General features: G+C 49.9%; 1 protein-coding gene across 1 annotated transcript; it reads right to left on the bottom strand.

Annotated features, from left to right (window-relative positions):
* Window positions 1-7,936: 7,936 nt before the first annotated feature.
* LOC124084079 (protein sprouty homolog 2-like) lies at window positions 7,937-8,881 on the bottom strand. The gene has a single exon (XM_046431036.2). It carries the CDS (start codon window positions 8,879-8,881, stop codon window positions 7,946-7,948), a length of 936 nt encoding a protein of 311 aa, XP_046286992.1. The 3' UTR covers window positions 7,937-7,945.
* Window positions 8,882-19,224: the final 10,343 nt, after the last annotated feature.

Here is a 19,224-nt window from a genome sequence, read left to right as displayed (position 1 = left end):
CCTCTCATCTGTCTGTAGCCGAGGAGATGTACTGTCAGAGCCGGGATGGAATCAAGGCCACTGCAGGGGACCCCACTGGATTCTGGGTTCTCACTTGAGAGGACTCTTAGTGGGAGGCCTAGGGAGAGGGGGACAGGGGACACTCTCCAGGAAGAGAGCGGGCCTCGGACAGGGGGAGTGCCCCTCCTGCCCTGCAGTCGTGTTGGGGTCCAGGGACGTTTGCAGAGTCTCGCCCACGGCTGAGTTGACTGACAGCCACAGGATATCAGACTTTCAAGTCTCCACTGCTCATGTAAGGGTCCAGGCAACTCTGGGTCACTTTGACCCACGCTGACCGGTTCTGATCAGAACCCCCCCCCCCCCCCCCCCCGTTCGTACAGATTTTATGGTGGCGGCAACTCTCCTTAGCCCCTGAGTTCTGGAACCGGTCTGTCCCCCGCCCCCCGCCCCCCTCCCAGGATAGCTGGGCCCTGGTCCTGCAGACTGCAGGTAGTCTGCTGAGGAATGTAACCTGTCCTGTTGACGGGAGCCAGGCAGGGCTGCTGTGAGAGAAAGCATGTGGGGGTCAGCGCAGTGGGCCAGTTTAGAGGATCATTCCCCAGCTTCCTGTTCCCACTGCAGCCTCGTCAGATGGCCTCTGTTTATAATTTCATCTCTGTTGTTCATCTGTCTGTTAGGCCAGTGGTCCCCAAAGTGCAGTTCCAGGCTCCCTGGAGGGGATCAAGGCCCTTTCAGGAGGCCTACAAGTTCCAAACCATCTTCTGAGAATATTTAGATTTTACTGGCCGAGTCCTTCTATTGTTTCTGCGTGTTGTCAAGTTGCCAGGGCTGGATTTAAGAGGCAGGTATGAGAATTCAGCTGTCCTCTACCTGGGAGGACATTGCAGGGATCTGCAAACATGTCGGAGACACCTTTATTCATGATCATTATCTGGAAAGAGCAATTGTTTTTCATTCAGTGTATATGATGCTGATATATAAGAGATTCCTTACCTTTCAAAGTTTTTAAAATTAAAAATATCCAGTTTCCATTTATAGTATGGTAAATATACATGATCGTAAATCAAACAAAGAGAAATTATTTTGGGTTCTCAATAATCCTGGAAAGCACAACGTTCCGACAGGATGAAGTTTCAGAATGACTCTCCTAGGAGAATTTCCTTCTTTCTTTCTTTATTCCCCCCCCCCCCCCCCGTGTGGTGCTGGGGATTGAACCCAGGGCTTTGTGCCTGAGGGCAGGCACTCTACCAGCTGAGGTGTGTCCCCCGCCCTCCTGGGTGACTTTCCAAGATGCAGCTTTGCTGGCTGAAGAGGTGCATGTTTAAGGTGTCTGATGCCCCCGTGTCCTGATGTGACTCTCTCTTCCCATCTCTAAATCCTCACGAGAAAGAGTCCACAGCCCAGAGCAGTGGATCCCACCAATTATCCCAGCCACTGAGGCAGGGGGATCACAAGTTCAAGGCCAGCCTTCACCCTGAGCAATTTAGTGAGACCCCATCTCAAAGAAAGAAAAGGGCTGGTGGGTAAGTCTCACCAGTGGCTCAGTGGTTAAGTGTTCTCGGCTTCAATCTCTGTTCCCCCCGCCCCCCCCAAAAGAGAAAGAAACAGAAATAGAGGGTCTACGTCTGTCTGCCTCCTGTGATCAGGAGGGGAGGTTGGTGGCCCAGAGCTGGAGCCCCGCGGCTGGACACCGAGTCCCTCGCTAGGGGTGAGCTGAGAGCTCTCGGGAGAGGAGGTGGGAGGCAGAAGCCGAGCTACAGACCCGACACTGTCGCCCCCGACCCTGGACGAGACGTGGGCCCCTCTGAACCCCACTTTCTGCACCTGCAAGGTGGGGCTTTAGCTGGAAGAGAGCTTGATACAGTAAATCGTGGCATGCTTTTGGTTTTTAAACACAACATTTTTGCTACCTTTATTTTCTTCATTCATTTTTATGTGGTGCCGAGGATCAAACCCGGTGCCTGGCTTGTGCCAGGTGAGCGCTGCACCACTGAGCCCCAGCCCAGCTGACATGCTTTTGTTTTTAATCATTTCTACAATATTAAATATGAAAAACTTTAGTGATTTGGGTAAAGGACACTAGAGAGAATGAAGCTTCACTTTCCCGTGGCATTTTGCCCGCCTCCGTATCCACAGTTGCTGACGCAGTTCCCTCAGTGCCGCCACACTAACCGTTCTAGTCCTCCGTCCCCACCGGTGCTGGTGACATAACTGCCTGTCCCCCTCTCGTCCTGCCCTCTGGGGAGTTTGGGCTGCGTCACTAAAACCTGTCCCGACAGCGCTGGGCGGCTGGGCGGGCGATGCTTTCCGAGGGAGCCCTTGACTTTGGTCAGGACGGCCTCAGCGCTGACTAGGACTGTCCACGGAAAGGCGGGGGGACCTGAAGGTTTCAGAGGAGACCGTGGCCTCCCTGGGAGCGGGAGGTGCTGGTTCCCACGCAGTCCACTTACGGGGCAAAGTGAGACCAAGCGACACGGTTCCATAAACAGAGGAGAAGAAGCCTTCAACTGTGGGACAGCCCTGCTGCCGCGTGCAGCCTGGCTGTGTGCTTATCCTGTCACTCAACGGCCACTTGGCATGTGACGGGGACAGTGCGGGGCACGAAACAGGAGCAGACCCTTGTGTTCTTAAAGGACTCTCCTGTGGGTCTGGGGAGTCGGCGAGCTCCGTGCATGTCCTGAGCCGACCCTTGTACAGCGCACGTCCTCCTTTCCCAGGGGAATAGAGTAGTGCCCCTAGTACGTTGGCTGCTTAATAAACAGGCTTCCTCAAGATACCAGACTTCACTGAAAGATGGAGAAGAAAACAAGACATGTGGAGAGAGCTGAAGTGGAACCGGAACCACAGGAGCCGGCGGTCCCCGTGCCAGCGTGGAGCGTGGCTGGGCTCCCACTCTGGTGTGCAGGCACCTTGCAGGCAGCCGCAGCTTGGGGGTGGAACGGAGGGTGCAGCAGGTCCTCACTGGAGGGGGGGATGCAGGAGCTGGTCTGGTTGCCAGGCAACGCTCAGAGTCCCTGGAGATGAGTCACCAGGAAAGAGAGTGAGGAGAGGAGGGGGAGGGGCCGCCTCGGCTCAGCCAGCTGCGGAGACCGAGGGGGAGGGGCCCGCGGCCGAGGGTCTCTAACCAGCCCTGCTCCGCGGCGTTCAGATGGCCCCCACCCAGAGTGTCGTTATCATTGTTATTACTCGTGTGTCTATTAGGCCATTTGCTCCCAAAATTCGATCCAAGCGTCCCTGGAGGGAGCCAAGACCCTCTGGAGGGTCCACACGCCTCCCAACTATTTTGCTAAGAGCACAAAGGTGTCATTTGCCCTTTCCTTCCCAGCTTTTTGCAGAATGACGTATTGCACGTGCTTGAATTAGGAGCCCAGATGAGAATCCAGCAGTCCCCTGTGACGGAGGACATCAAGAGAGTCGGAAAAATGTCCCACGTGCCGCCTCCCCCACTGATCTTTGTGTAGAAATACAACCATGTCACACGGTGTTGTCTCCTAGGTCAGCGTTCAGCTCAGCTGGTGCTCTGGGTTCCTGGATGCCAGCCGTGTGGGAGACGTCCTCCAGGGGTGCTGAGGGTTTCCAGGGGAGTCCTGAGGCGAAGCCCTGCGGTGACAACTACCTGGGGCTGTTCTTGACCGTGTTTCTCTGGGTTGCAGGACACAGACGTTCAAGGTGTCTCCCCACGCGGTACCAGGTCGCTGCGCTGGTCCACAGCTGTCTCACTGCCCCTCTGTCCCCTGGGAAGTGCCAGTGAACGTCTCACTCCTGTCCACTGGCAGCCTGCCTCCAGGGTGAGGCCAGGGAAGGGACTTCTGTGGGACGGGAGCGTGGGCTCCCGTCTCAGAACCCTGGGTCTCCCCTAGCACAGGGTGAGCGTCGGTTCTCAGCGGAGAGGCTGCTGTTTACCAAGGCTGGCTCCCGCGCTCGTGCTCGGTGTGTGGAGGACCACGGGCTCAACGTGGCCCCTGGGAGCCTCATCTCCTCACCTGTAGATGGGGACTGAGGCAGTAAGAACACACGGGAGCAATCCGGTGCGCAGCGGCTGTACGGTTTTGCATTTCTATAATAAATATAATTTATGGATACAAGAAAGATCAGTAAGAACAGAAAGCCATGTTTTGGGGGGTGAAACTTTCTTCACTCAGTACGTGCCTGATTGTTGAACAAGCCCCTTTACGTGTCAGAGTAGGTGACGGTTCTCTTGTCCCCCTGGAGGGTAACTGTTGCTTGTTTCCTTGTGCCGGGGGGCAGCCTCTCCCAATCCTGCATCACCAGAGCCCTGGGGAGCCCGGATCCAAGGTCTGCCCAGCCCCGCCAGGGCGAAGGCCCGGGTGCAGGAGCACACACGTCCCGGCCGCGGGTTTTAACAGGGTCCAGGGCACCTCTGAACGTAGCCCTTGCTGCTTATTTTAAAACGGACATGTTTTTCTTCTTCTCTCTCCCTCTCCCTCCCTAGCCCAGGGTCAAGAACAAGAGCACCTTGGGTTACCTATCTGATCCCCACAGGAAGGAGATGTCCCTGGGAGAGGACTGTCTCCCAAAATAACAAGTGAATTTCAACGTACCTTCAGGCGGGTGCACCTGGGACCCCGCGCGGCACACCTGCAGCCTTTCCACAGCTTCTTTAGAAGCCCCTGTCCCCTGAGGGGCAGAGTCACAGTCTCTGGGACAGGTCCTCCCTGTGTTCTCCTGTTCTAGTAAACAATAAACCTCTTTCCTTTTCCTCAAAACCCTGTGTTCCTACTGAATCCACCTGGGGAACAAGGACCCAGCTTTCAGCGACAAGGTGAGGAAGCGGCTGAGGCGACCTCGCGGCCTATTGAGGGAGGGAAGGGAGCGAGGGGCGAGAGGCCCGGCATCCAGGAGGACGCCGTGGCGCCCCAGCAGCCGGGAGCAGGGCCGTCCACTCCCGCAGTGCGGACAGCGACCGCAGGCGCGGTGCAGGCGTGGTCCCTGCAGCCCCCGGCTTCCGAAGGCACGGAGCACCTTCACGTGCACATTCCTATGTCCCCAACAGCGCCAGCGGGGCCACGCTGAAGCGTGTGGGTGTGGAACAACCGGGTCTCCTGGAGCCCCTGGAAAGCCGGCTCCGGTGAAGGAGGGAGAGGAGGCTGACGGCGGGGAGGACAGACAGACTGCCTGAGAGCGGGCGTCCCTCCAGCAGAGACTCTGGGCGTCTGGGGGGCAGCCCTGTGCTGCTGGTCCAGCACCCCCCCATCTTCTTCGCTGTCCGCTTCCTGTCTCCAGGGCTCTGCTCAGCGGTCCCTCGTGGGAGTCCTCCCTGGTGGCCTCCCCGCGGCCTGGAGGAGCCGTCTCTCCATTAGATTAAAGTCCTTGGGCAGCGGGACAAGCCTGGCCACTGGGCTGGGTTCCCTGTGGTTGGCCTGTCCAAGGAACAGCGAGGGCACCTCTTCCCTGAGGAGACCGCAGAGCCAGCCTCCTCCTGCTGCTGGTTTTGTCACTGAAACAGCAATCAAGGGACACTGGGGAGGAGAGCTGGCGGTGTGGGGTGGACAGCGGGAGTGTGGAGCCGGCCTGTGGGCAGCACCCGTGGAATCGCCGTGAAGTAATAGCGTGGGGGCGGCTGTGGGGGGGGGCTTGAGTGGGGCAGACAGGCGGCAGAGTCCTGGAAGCAGAATCTGGAAGGGACTTCAAGTGTGGCCCAGGAGCCACACTCATCAAGGATGTGATGGGAGGGTGGTCTCCAGGGAGGACCCAGGAGGAGACCCTGGGAGCAGGAGGTAATGGTGGAGGCCAGCCGCTCCATCTGAGGAGGAGGCTGACGGGAGTGGAGGGAAGTGTCTGCTGCAGGCAGCTTTGGAGGGAGTGCTAGACCACAGGTGTCGGTCCCCAACCGGGGCTTCTCCTCCTGGTCCTGTGGAACTCCAGGGCCTTTGCCGTGGAGGAGGGAGGAGGCTGTTCCTGCGCCCTAGGGTAAAGGAGGCTGTCCTCCGCTGAGCATAGGAGGCTGAGCAGCATCCTTGAATTTCCCATCTCCTTCCCTCCCACCAGCTGTGACAACCAAAAAAGTCCCCAGATATTGCCAGACACCCTCTGGGGCAACACTGTCCCTGCTGGAATGTCCACCTGGGGTGTCAGCTGGTTTTGGTGGGCACGGTCAAGAAGCAGGGAGTCCGTGGGCTCAGGAAGCCAGGAGACCCCCTTGCCTTCCGCAGCTCTGATGCTTGGGATTCTGCTGACCCACAGGACGTCTGACCAGGGACTCCAGTCCTCTGAGTGTGCCCTCTGTGTGCAGACCAGTAGGTCAGAAATCACCCACACGCGGCCTCCGTTGGACTCCCACACTCTGGACCCTCACGCACCTGCCCTCCCGTCCTGGGTGGGGGCCAGACACCCCGAGAGACCACTGTGCCCAGGACCCATGAAACACTTCACACCGGCTGCTCCTGCTCCTGCCAACTGCTCGCCAATGACCGGGGGCCCCTAGTGGAGCTCTTCCCACGAGGGCCCTCCCCGACCGGCCAGGAACCCCTCTCCCAAGGCAGGCTCCTGCACCACATTGTGTCCGAGGCACACTTTTCCCCGACGTGTGTCTCCTGCGATTCCTGGAAGTGGTTCTTAGGATTATGAATCCATTTGGTGAGAGCCCAGAGACCCCAGACACATCTCTGCATCCGGCGCGTGGTGTGGAACTGGGGAGAGGACCAGGTCACCTCCCCTGTCCCCATCAGCCTTGTAGGACTGTGCCCAAGACCGTGCCCCAACCCAAGGCAGAAGGACAGCCTTCCTGCAGTCCCTTCTCCAGACAAGCCCAGGACAGCTCCCGGGGGGTTCGGAGTCAGGAGGGGGCTGGTGATGCCACGGTGGGCTCAGGGCCTGCGGCCTGGGGACCCGCCGGAGCCCAGCGCTCCCCTCGTAAACCACAGTCACCTAGGACCCCGCTCGGCTGCCGGGGAAACCCAGCCCGGACTCCCTGGCAAGCTCTGTCCACGCCGGGGCTGAGGAACTCCCCCAATCCCTACGGCCCACGACGGCCACGCGGTGCTCGGCAAAACACTTGTTTTTAAACCCGGGCCCGCGAACAAGTGTCCGTCGCCGCAGTGCGGCTGCGGCGACCCGGTCTCGTTCCTAGTGCGCGGCGCGAGATGGCGCTGTTGCCTAGCGGGAGAGGAACCAGGCCCCGCTGACATTCCTCAGCTTTCCGTTTTCTTTTTAATTTCAAACGTTAATATATTTTCTATTTTATATTGAACATATGCCTCAGCAAGCCCCTCTTTTGCAGAAACGATAACACCCAGGGGCAAAATCTGTAAGATGTCGCTTGAAATATTCTTTGTTATAAAATAATAAAACTTCAAATAAATAGTCTTCACACCAAACAGCATGTTGAAAAATTAGAAAATAAATGTTTAATTTTACTACAACTACGATATACATGAAGTCGAAGGGGGAAATCAGAGTTTTCCAATAAAGGCTTCCTGTAAGGCAAAATACAATCTAAAGACATACTGATTGATTCACATTCTTCCGAATGTACAACATATTAGTATAATATTTTGTGATTACCATGGAGTATGGCACAACTTGTTTTTCACAGTTGCGAATATCATTGTATATTCAAAAATATAGCACATTATCTCTGGGGAACACAATGGCAAGAAGATCATTGGCTAATTTACAAATTTTGCAAGGACTATTCACAAACAAGAACTGCCTAGGAGTGTCTGTTGCTTAAGCTTATGCAATATGTGGGACACCAAGTTCCGTATCCCTTAACTTTGAGCTCCATTAGCTGAGTTCTAACAAGCATATCAGTTAAAATAGCACACAGACAAAAAGCATCTCACTGTAAGCAGCAAAGACTATCCCAACCCTCTACGAACAGTGTCAAGATCACAACTGTCTAGTTGGTTGCATATGTGTTTAAGAAAAAAAGAGAACAACCCTTAATACTGATATTCCTGATTAACAATGCTATGTTGGTGTTTCAAAGTGCCTCAGGGGCAACAGTGGGAACTTTGTAGCAGACTGTGTTTGAGTTTTCACACCGGCACCCAGGCCTGGTAACCCAATCATAACACCCCTGGCACAATTTAAGGCAACCCATGGCTGGAGGGTAACACCATAAGCAAGGCAAAAAGACGGACATGAGACCCATGGCCGACCAACGCGCACAGTAGTGAGAGGGGCTGCAGGAGCACGGGTTGTCAGAGCAGTCGTCCTCCTCATCGTCAGAACAGTGGTAGAAGACAGCTTGCACACAGCACACGCAGGTCCCATAGTCAATCACGTTCTGGGCCGAGCAAAGGCACCGCTTGTTGCAGATCCAGTTGGATGGCAGGGGCCTGGGACGGGTGCACTCCTTGCACTTGCACTGGCCGCAGTCCTCACACCTGTAGGCGTGCAGGCCCAAATCTTCCACGCTCAGTGGCTTGCGATCACCTGGCTTGAGCTCAGATTTGGGCTGCACCAGGACGATCCCATCAGCAAGTGGACCAGGGGAGAAGGACGGTCCTAACCGCCTCCGTTCCGAGGAGCTGCTGCTGGTACTTGTCCTGAGGATGCTCTGAGACCCTGAGCTGACGGTGCTGATGGACCTGGGCAGCGGGGCTCGAGTAGAAACACGAACCTGCGAAAGCTGGAGCCTGGGAGGCGGGCGGTGCTCCGGCAGACCGCGGAGTCTCTCCGGCTGGTGCTGAGTGGAGGGGCGAGGAGCGGGCTGCAGTCCGGGTCTGGGGACCGCAGTCGGTGCCTCGGTGTACTCATTGGTGTTTCCGATGGTTCTGATTTGATCCAGAGACAAAACCTGTACCTGCTGGGAGAGGGCTTCTCCAGGGCCGGGCTCCCCACGCTGCCTGCCACTGTCACAGTGCGCCGGCAGCAAAGGCTGAGACCCGCGGCCACTCTGTGCTCTGGCCTCCATGGTGTCTGGGAAGTGTGGTCACTCCAGCAGGCTTAGAGCGCATCTGAACTCGGTGATCACGGCTTCGCACCAACCCCTCTCCCCCGGTGTTTCTTTCAGCGATGTGCAAATAAATCCAGTCCCGACGCAAACTTTTTCCCTTCTTTCCAAACTCTGCCTCAGTTCAACTTCCCAGCAATCGCGGAGAAAAATCGAGAGACAAATTCGGAGCCAAGTCCCCCGCCGATGAACACCCCGGGGTTCGGGGCTGCCCCTTCCAGAAGCGCACGCGGAGTATTTCCTCTTTTTCTCAATGAACAAGAGGCCGAAGCGCCAACGGCGAATCCCTTTTCCTGTCAGATTAGCCAATGAGAAAAGAAACGGCCTCACAGAGAATTTAAAGCCAGATCGCCAAGTCGCGCGGCCCCGCGTGCGTCTGAGCAGAGGCGGCGCGGGGGCGCGGAGCCGGGTCGGGAGGGCGCGGGGGCCTGAGCGCTGCGCGCTCCACCGGCCCCTCTCTTACGCGCGCGCGCTGCGGCGCGCACCTCCAGCTCTCCGTTTTAATTGCGATGAAATACACACAACATACATTTACCGTGTTAAGGAATGTTTACTGGTATTAATTGTTATACATACTCTTGCAAATTCTGCATTTTAATATTTAAGTGAGGGCATGTTAGACATCATTTTATGTTTTATCCATTTTAAGTGCACTGTTCGTTGGCACTAACTGCTTTCACGTGGATTTGAGATCAGCGTCGCCTTCCATCCTCAGAACCGTTTCACACGAGAGAGCCCACAGTCTGGACCCACCAGCCTCAGCACCCCATTTCCCCTTCCTGGCCCCGGGAAACCACCACCCCAGGTGTGTGGGTCTGTGCCTTGGGCCAGTAAAACTACACGGCCTCTGCGAGTGCTTGATTTCACCTGCTCAGGGGTGTCCAGGTCGTGGGAGGTGGCAGACCTGCTTCCCCACCGGGGAGTCCTTTCCACCGTGGGTCAATGCCACATTTTGGTTATTCTTGATGGACACTGCAATGCCCCCCCCCTTTGCCTGCTGGGAACAGGAGAGTCCACACATGTCTTTGCTGTGTGTTTCCAGTTCTTGGGGTGTGCATGGAGCTGCTGGGTCACGTGTTCCACTCTCTCAGCTTCCTGGGGGTGCTGCCAGGCACGGCCCCAACTGGCTGCATCAAATTGCCTCCCCATTTCACCCTGCACAAGTGCTGCTGGTCCTCCTCCCTCATACCAGACCTTGCCTTTCCCATGGACAGAGACCATGCTAATGTGCATTGGTGACTTCTGTTTCTTTTTTAAAGGAAAACATTTCATTGTTCAGTGCTGATGGTGACTGAACAACAGCTTTGTGTGCACACAGGTGCTACTGCACTTCTCAAACCTTGGCCTCAGGAGGGACAGGCCACCCCTCTTTGGTCTCCCCTGTTCACCTTCATGCCTGCTGGCTTTTCTTCACAGCAGCCACTGACAACCCGCTTCACAAAGACAGGCAAAGTGCATGTGGAGAGATCTGAAGTGGAACTGGAACCACAGGAGCTGGTGGTCCCTGTGCCAGCCGTGGAGCGTGGCTGGGCTCCCACTCTTGGTGTGCAGGTACCTTGCAGGCAGCTGCAGCTGTGGGGTGAACAGTGGGTGCAGCAGGTCCTCACTGGAGGGGGGATGCAGGAGCTGGTCTGGTTGCCAGGCAACGCTCAGAGTCCCTGGAGATGAGTCACCAGGAAAGAGAGTGAGGAGAGGAGTGGGGGAGGGGCTCGCCTCAGCCCAGCCAGCTGCGGAGACAGAAGGGGGAAGTGCCTTCGGCTGAGGTTCTTTCTTTCTTTTTTGGTAGCAAGGATTGAACCCAGGGGCATTTTATCACTAAGCCACCTCCCCAGGCTGGTACTACTATTACTACTACTATTAGCATTACTATTTTCATATTGAAGGTCTCACTGAGCTGCTTGGGGCCTTGCTAACTTACTGAGACTGGCCTAGAACTGGTATCCTTGGCCTCCTGAGCCTCTGGAATTACAGGCGGGTACCACTGGGCCTGGCCCTGAGATGGCATTCAGATGGCCAGCACTCAGAATTTCACGTGTATTATTTATGCTTCCTAGGCCCATCATTTCCAAAATTCAGTTCAATGATCCCTGGGGGGAAAGCAGGATCTTTCAGCAAATCCACAGGTTCCTAAGAGCATTAAGGTCTTGTGTTTTTACTTTCCAGTATCTCTGTGTGTGATGTTGTGAAGGTTTGAATTAAGTCACAGAAAAGCAAATCCGTTGCTTCTACTGGAGAAAAAATTCAGGAATCTGCACAGTGTAAACCAACGCCACTTTTACTATTCATTTTTTGTCTGTAAATCATAACTGTTATCCATAAAAGGGTGCTATACATCAGAGTTTGTTATGGTTTTAAGTTACAAATCAAAAACTTTTCTTCATGTCAATTTATAATGTGGTAATATTATGCATATAAACCCTTTGAACAGAATCTATTGGGGTATCCATTTAGTTTTTAAAAGTAGAAAGGATTCTGAGATGTGAAAATGTAAGCCTCACAGCCTTCGGGGCTGGGGCAGAGCACTTGCCTAGCACGTGTGAGGCACTGGGTTCGATCCTTAGCACCACAAAACAAATAAAATAAAGGCATTCTGTCCAGGTATAGCTACAAAAAAAAAATTTAAAAAAAAGGAATCACAGACTTCGTATGAATCCTAGATTTAGTGGTAACGGACCTTGTGGCATTCAGTAAATATAGCTCTTTTGTTCGTGTGTGTAACGTGCAGTTCGGCTGGAACTCCAGCTGGGTGGTAGGTGTGGATCTTCCTGTGGGGCCATCCGCGAAGTGGCAAGATTTGGCTCTTCAAAGACAGCGAGAGCAGCGCGCTCCTGGGCGGCCCGCGGGTGTCCTCCCGGGAGTCCTGTCCTGAGCCCTGGCTGGTCCCTTAGCACGTCCCGCACGCAGCAGCCGCCCGCCACTCTCCGCGCGTTGATTTGAGGACTGATGGACCCAGAGGGTCAGGCCGTTCACTCCCTGATTCCTCCGCATGTTGATTGGTGGCTGGGTCTTTCCTTACTCTATAATCATCCTTAGCTCCTGAGTCTATTTGGGGATAGATTTGTCCTTTGTTTCTTCGGTTGATTCCTTTATTAACTCGGCACACACCTTGGAGCATCTGTGAGCTGGCTGCAGGCTGAGTCCCAGATGCGGGGTCGCGCGGTGAGCAGGGTGAGCAGGGACGACCGTGCCAAGTTTGGCTCTCCTGCGTGTCCACGTTCAGATGCCCTCAGAGCTGGCCGGCAGCGTGGACCTGGTCTCTGTAGGTGAGGGGGCTCTCTCCAGCTTGCAGTCTCTGGAGCACCCAGGAAACGTGCCGCCTGTCGCTCACGTCTTCCTGGAGCCTTGGGATTTCACTCCTGCCTCTGCCAAGGTCCACTCATCTGGCCTCCGTGTTGAGTTCGCGAGTCAAGGTCGAGCAGAAGTCTTCTGTTTTTCCTTCTTTCCAAGGAAATGTGGACAGCAGAGGGCTTCATCAGTCACTCATATTCGAGGTGAATTAATTTCTAAATTCATACACATACACTATTTTGGGGTGTACTGTTATGTGAGTTTTAACTCGTGTAGAGACCTCTGTGTAAGCCCTCGCCTCCAGCTCCCCGCACGGGGAGGGTGCTGTGTAGACCTCGGGAGCCACTTGAGCCCGCCTTGGAGTCCTAGCTCTTAGTGCCTGTGCAAACCTGGGAGCCCGCTCGCGATCCCCCGTTTGCGGGGGAATAAGTACATACTCTTGCGCAGGGACATGGGAGAGTACAGGACCATGTTCAGGGGTGCTAAGCAGGAAGCCTGGAGCTTCCTGGGTGCCAAAGAGAGGCAGCTGTGTTCTTCGTTACCCACAATGTTGGATGGATTTTGTTCAGTCATTTCAGAGCAATGGAAGACCTTGCAAAGCTCAAAACTCAAATAAAACCCACTAGTCTGGGGCAGAGGTAGCCCCTGTCAGTAGTCATAAACGCAGCATCGCTTTGCTTTGCAGGCGCCCAGGGCGCCCAGGGCGCACAGGGCCAGGTTCGGAGGCTTCTCTCTGCGCAGCACGCAGCTCCCAGGTCGGCCACCAGTCTTGGCTGATTCTGAGGTCATGTTCCATTCGGAGCCTTGAGCTGTGTGCATGGCGCATGCCATATACCCCTGATTTGTGCATGTTTACTTTGTTTTCCTTTTCTTACTACAATGAATTATCCTTGTAAACATTATTGTACATAGCTCTTTGCACAATTGTGAGATTATTTCTTTAGAATGACTATCAAGAAGTGAAACTCCTCATAAAATGAGCTTAGATATTTTAAATGACATTAAGAGTGGAGATGAAATACAAAATGAACGCACAAGCCCCATCCCTCATTTGTTTGCCCATGAATCCCACAGATGCTTGCTGTGTGTTCCCAGAAGGATTTTTTTTGTACGTTTGTTTTATTGGTGCCTCATAGTTGTGCAGTGGATGGGGTTTGCTGTTACACATTTGAACATACACACAATGTAACAACACGATCTGGCCAATACCAGCACTTCCCACCTCCTTCCCCACCTCCCTCCCCCTTCCCTTTTCTCTTCTGCTCTCTGAGTTATAGGAGGTGCACCCCCACTTCACTTCCCTTTTCCCTCTCTAGCTTCCACATATGAGAGAACACATTCACCCTGGACCTTCTGAGTTTGACTTATTTTGCTTAACATGATGGTCTCAAGTTTCCTCTATTTTCCTGCAAATGCCATGATTTCGTTCTTATTTATGGCTGAATAAAGCCATATTTTCCTTGTGTATACACCATATTTTCTTTATCCTTTCACCTGTTGATGGACATTTAGGCAGGTTCCATATTTTGGCTACTGTGATTGGTGCTGCTATGAACATGGTCTAGTTTCACTCTTCTACGATGGATAACCAGTTTTCCCAGCACCGTTTGTTAAAAAAGATGTCTTTTCTCCAATGTATGTTTTTGGCACCTTTGGCAAGGATCAGATGACCCTAGATGTTTGTGTCTTCTGTACCATTGGTGAATGTGTCTGTTTTTGCTAGTATCATGAAGTTTTTGTTACTATAGCTGTGTAGTATATTTTGAAGTTAGCTGTTGTGATGCCTCTAGAATTGCTTTTTTAGACTAAAATTGTTTTGGCTATTCTGGGTCTTTTATTCTTACAAATGAATTTTAGGGCAGTTTTTGCTGGTCCTCTGAAGAATGTCATTGGTATTTTGATGAGGACTGCATTGAATCTGGGTACTACTTTTGGTAGTATGGACATTTTAACAATATTCATTTTGCCTATCCATGAACATGGGAGGGCTTTCTGTCTTCTGAGGTCTTCTTCAATTTCTTTCTTCAGTGTTCTTATAGTTTTCACTGGAGAGCTCTTTCACCTTCTTGGTTAGATTCATCCCTAGGGTTGTGGTTTTTTGTTGTTGTTGCTGTTTGTTTGTTTGTTTTTGAGGCTATTGAGATTGTAATTGTTTTCCTGATTTCTTTCTCAGCAGATTCATTGTTTCTAGGTATAGGATCATATCATCTATAAACAGTGATAATTTGACTTCTTTTCCATTTGTATCCTTAATTCTGTTTATGTGATGAATTACATTCATTGATTTGTATATATTAAACCATCCTTGCATCTCTGGAATAAAACCGACTTGATCACGGTGTACAATCTTCTTAATATGTTGTTGCATATGATTTGCTAATATTTTATTAAGTATCTTTTGCATCTAAGCTCATCAGGTAGGGATATTGGTCTATAATCTTCTTTCTTTGATGTGTCCTCATCTGGTTTTGATATGGTGTGATACTGGCTTCACAGAATGAATTTGGAAGTGTTCAATCCCTTTCTATTTAATGGAATAATTTGAGGACTATTTGCAGTAGTCCTTTAAAAGGTTTGATAGAATTCACCTGAGAATCCTTCTGGTCCAGGGCTTTACTTTGGAAGGCTATTTATTACTGCTTTATCTCATTAGAAATTATTGGTTTGTTTAGGTTTTCTATGTCCTCTTGATTCAGTTTTGGCAGATTGTGTTTTTCTAGAAATGCAATTGCTTATTCTAGGTTTTCTAATTTATTGGATTATAAGTTTTCAAAGTAGTCCCAATGATCTGCTGGATTTATGAAATATCTGTGATTTCTCCTTTTTTCATCTCTATTTTTATTAATTTGTTTTTTCTTTCTTTCTATTTTGGTTAGTTTGGCTAAAGGTTTCTCAATCCTATTTATCTTTTCAAAGAACCAGCTCTTTGTTTCTTTAATCCTTTGTAGTGCCTTTAAAAAAAAATTCAAGTTCATTGATTTAGGCTCTTAATTATTTCCTTCCTTCTACTGGTTTTTGGAATTGGTTTGTTCTTCTTTTTCAATGGCTGAGATGCATCATTAGACTGTTTGGGATCTTTCTGATTTTCTTATGTAGGCACTCACAGCTGTAAACTGTCCTCTTAGAACTGCCTTCATAGTGTCCCAGAGATTCTGGTATGTTGTATCACTATTCTCATTTGAGTCTAAGAATTTTTAACTTTCTCCCCTGATTTCTTGTATCACCCATTTATCATTCAATCTCCATGTGTTTTTATAGTTTCTGTAGGATTTTTTGGTGTTGATTTCTAATTTCATTTCATTATATATATATTTTTTTAACCAGGGATTGAACTCAGGGACACTTGACCACTGAGCCACATCTTCATTTTGTACTTTATTTAGACACAGAGTCTCACTGAGTTGCTCAGTACCTCACCATTGCTGAGGCTGGCTTTGAACTCATGATCCTCCTGCCTCAGCCTCCTGAACTGCTGGGATTACAGGTGTGTGCACCATGCCTGGCTCATTCCATTATAGTTTGATACAAGGAATTATATAAATTTTTGTATTTGCTAAGAGTTGGTTTGTGGCCTAAAATATGATCTATTTTGGAGAAGGTTTCATGAGTTGCTGAGAAGAAAGAATATTCACCTGGATGAAATATTCTGTAGATGTCTGTTAATGCCATTTGATTTATAATACTTTTCAGGTCCAAAGAATCTTCACTGAGTTTATGTATGGAAGATCTATGTAATAGTGGGAGAGACTTGTTGAAATCACCCAATATTATTGTACTGGGTTTATCTGGGGCTTCAGTTTGAGTCATGTCTCTTTTATGTAATTAGTTGCACTCACATTTGGGTCATAAATATTTATTTTTGTTATATCATCTTGTTGGATTATTCTCTTTACCAATAGAAAGTGCCCCTTTTCATCTCTTCTGATTTAATTTTTGTGTAAAATCTGCTTTTTGAGACGTGAGAGCAGCTACCCTGCTGGTTCTGAGGTTCCGTTTGCGTGATATATCAATGTCCATCCTTTCGCTTCCAGCCTGTGGCTCCATTTGCTGTAAGGCGTGTCTTTTGTAAACGACGTATAGTTGGGTCTTGTTTATTAAATCCATTCTGCCAGCCTGTGTATTTAATTGAAGAGTTGAGAGCATTACATTCAACATTACTATAGAGATGTTTATTAATCCCAGTCATTTTTATTTGTTAATCATGTTTAATTTGGTTCTGTTTCTTATTTGAAACAGAATGATATTCATTCTTTTGTGAACTCTGAGGTTGGCTTTTTAAACCTTTATTATCTATCTATCTATCTATTTATTTATTGTGGTTCTGAGGATCAAACCCAGTGCCTCACCCTGTCAGGCAAATGCTCTACTCCTGAGCTACAACCCCGGCACCTGAGGCTGGTTTTTAATTTCTTCTGTGTGCTGTATTTCTTTAAGTAAGTTCTGTAGTGCTGGTTTAGTAGTCAAGAATTCTTTTAGTTTCTGCTTATCTTGGAAGGTTTTCATTTCATCTTTGATTTTGAATAATAGCTTTGCTGGACATAGAGTCTTTGTGGACATTGGATGAAATATTCTACAGATGGTTCAGGACCAGGGACACATTGTTTCAAGCCCTCTTGGCTTGTCCAGTTTGTGCTGAGAGATCAGAAGCGATAGACTTGCTTCCAAATGTGACCTGGTGTTTTCCTCTTGAGCCTTTAAAATTTCTATCCCTGTTCTTTATGTCAGGCATTTTAGTTACAATGCGTTGTGGAGAGGTTATTTTTTGGTCTTGTCTGTCTGGGGTTCTGGATGCCACCTGTATCTGGATGTTCATCTCATTCTGAAAGCTGGAAAATTCTTCTGTTCCTATTTCCCTGAGGAATTTTGTTAGAGTCTGTAAACAAGTCAAAATAACACCTGGCATTTTGCCAGGGGAATGTTAGAGTTCCTAAACAAGTCTGGATGGTGCCTGGCAAAATGCCAGAGGGAGTGGTTTGAGAAGTAACAAAAGCGAGCCATTAAGTGTGGAGATTCCTGATTGGTTGACTGATGTATCTAGTTTATGCTAATTAGATAAGCTGCATGGAATGTATAAATACTGCTCCTGTCCTGCAATAAATGGCTCCTACTCCTGCTGTATCAATGTACACAAGTTATTCGTCACCCCCCGGTTATTTTGCTGCAGCCGGACTCCGGCAGAATTTATCCATTCCATTAGCACACATCTCACAATCCTCCTCAGTCCCGCGATTCTTGAATTTGGTCTCTTTGTGTTGACCCAGAGTCCTCGTGTATTCTCGTCATGGTTACTTGCTTGTTTTTCTTTAACGTTGTCTGAATGTGCAAGGCTGGTCACTTTGTCTTCAGCTCTGAGATTCCGTCTCCAGCATGGTCTGCTCTATTAGACTTTCAGCTGAACATTTTATTTGATTTATTGTGATTTTCATTTCCAAGATTTCTGCTTGTTCTTTTCAGCATTTCCATCTGCTTATTGAATTTCTCATTCATATTCTGAACTGACTTCCTTAATTCATTCAGTTGTTTTTCTGTGTTCGCTTAAAATTCATTAATCATTTTTATAATGATTATTTTGAATTCCTTATCTGACATGTCATCATCATTTTAGGGGTTATTTGGTGAATTATGAACTTTAGGAGGTGTTGTGTTAGTCAGTTTTTCATATTTCTTATATTACTGTGTCAAGCTTTATGCATCTGTTGGAAGGGATTTCTCTCCCATTCTAATACGTTGGACTTTTTAGGGAACAGTCTTCCTTTGCCCATGTGTCCTAATGTGATCCTGATTGAGACCCCTTCATAGGTGTGGTATCCACACCTATCTGTGTGGGGTTTCTATCTGTTTTTGTTAAACCAATGGATGTCCATAGGTGGGACCTGGGGGACCTACCCGTAGCATTTCTACTTGGGGACTGATCATTCAGTTGGGTTTTGTGTCTTCTATGCTTGGTATTAAAATATAGATGAAGACTGAGTGTCACTGATTTGTGTGTGGAGCAAGGTGTACTGTCTTTAGGTCGAGGTTAGTTCAGCAGCAGTTTTGACTCTGTGAACTTGTAGTGTCCCTGTGGGTTCCCAGCACCTCACAGAATAAGCGGAAACAAACCATAGCAACAACCAGTACAAACAGCATACAGTATTAAACTAAATACTCGATTCCAACTATGACATCTACAGTGTTGATTGTCACAAAAAACAGTAATGGTGAGGTCAGCAATTGCCACAGCAAAAACAGTGACCATGAACTGTATCTGGTGTCAATTATTAGTGCATTCACAGCACTAATAATTGAACAGCATTAATGGTGGGAATAGGGATTATATAGACCAATTAGTGCTAAAAGATGGTAAATATACAGTTAATTAAGAGAAAAGGCAACGTGACAGGAAGACAGGAAAAAGTTTACAATTTCAAAAAATCAAGAAGGAGAATGCGGAAGAGAGGCAGCCTGTGGTGGCTATAGGAAGGGGGAGACAAACAGAGGTAACAGAGTAGAGGGAGAGCAAAGAATGGGAGGATGGCCGTCAGCGAGAGAGAGAGAGAGAGAGAGAGAGAGAGAGAGAGAGAGAGAGAGAGAGAGAGAAAGGGGGGGGGGAAGAGAAACAGACAAAAGAAAACAGTATAAACCAAACCAAAATCACTAAAAAAAATCCTAACCGTCAAAAGACAAGGCAAGGTAAAATAAGTACACTTAAAAATGCTAAAAGTGAGAGAAGAAAGGAACCGGTGTGTAGTATATAAGCCCACAAACCCATCAGCACAGCAAAAGCACACAAAAAGCAAGAGCAAAAAACAGAACAAAACAAAAGCAAACAGATTTTTGATGAAAAACTAAGGGAGCGTTTCCACGGATGTGGTCACTAGTCAGTGGGAATGGAGGGTCCCTGCCTTTGCCAACCCCCTTCCACTTCTTCCTGGGCTGAGTCCTGAGGGCCAGAGCAGGACGGGGTGAAGGACGGGGTGTTCCCGCTCTCCTCCTTTTGTGCTGCTCACAGGCTGCCATTGGAGAGGCCTAAGCCT

Source organism: Marmota monax, unplaced genomic scaffold (assembly GCF_021218885.2).
Source record: "Marmota monax isolate L192 unplaced genomic scaffold, Marmota_monax_Labrador192_F-V1.1 WCK01_AAM20220418_F8-fsc00215, whole genome shotgun sequence".
NCBI lineage: Eukaryota > Metazoa > Chordata > Mammalia > Rodentia > Sciuridae > Marmota > Marmota monax.
Note: the sequence above shows the minus strand (reverse complement) of the source record. Positions and strands in the feature narration are given on the sequence as shown.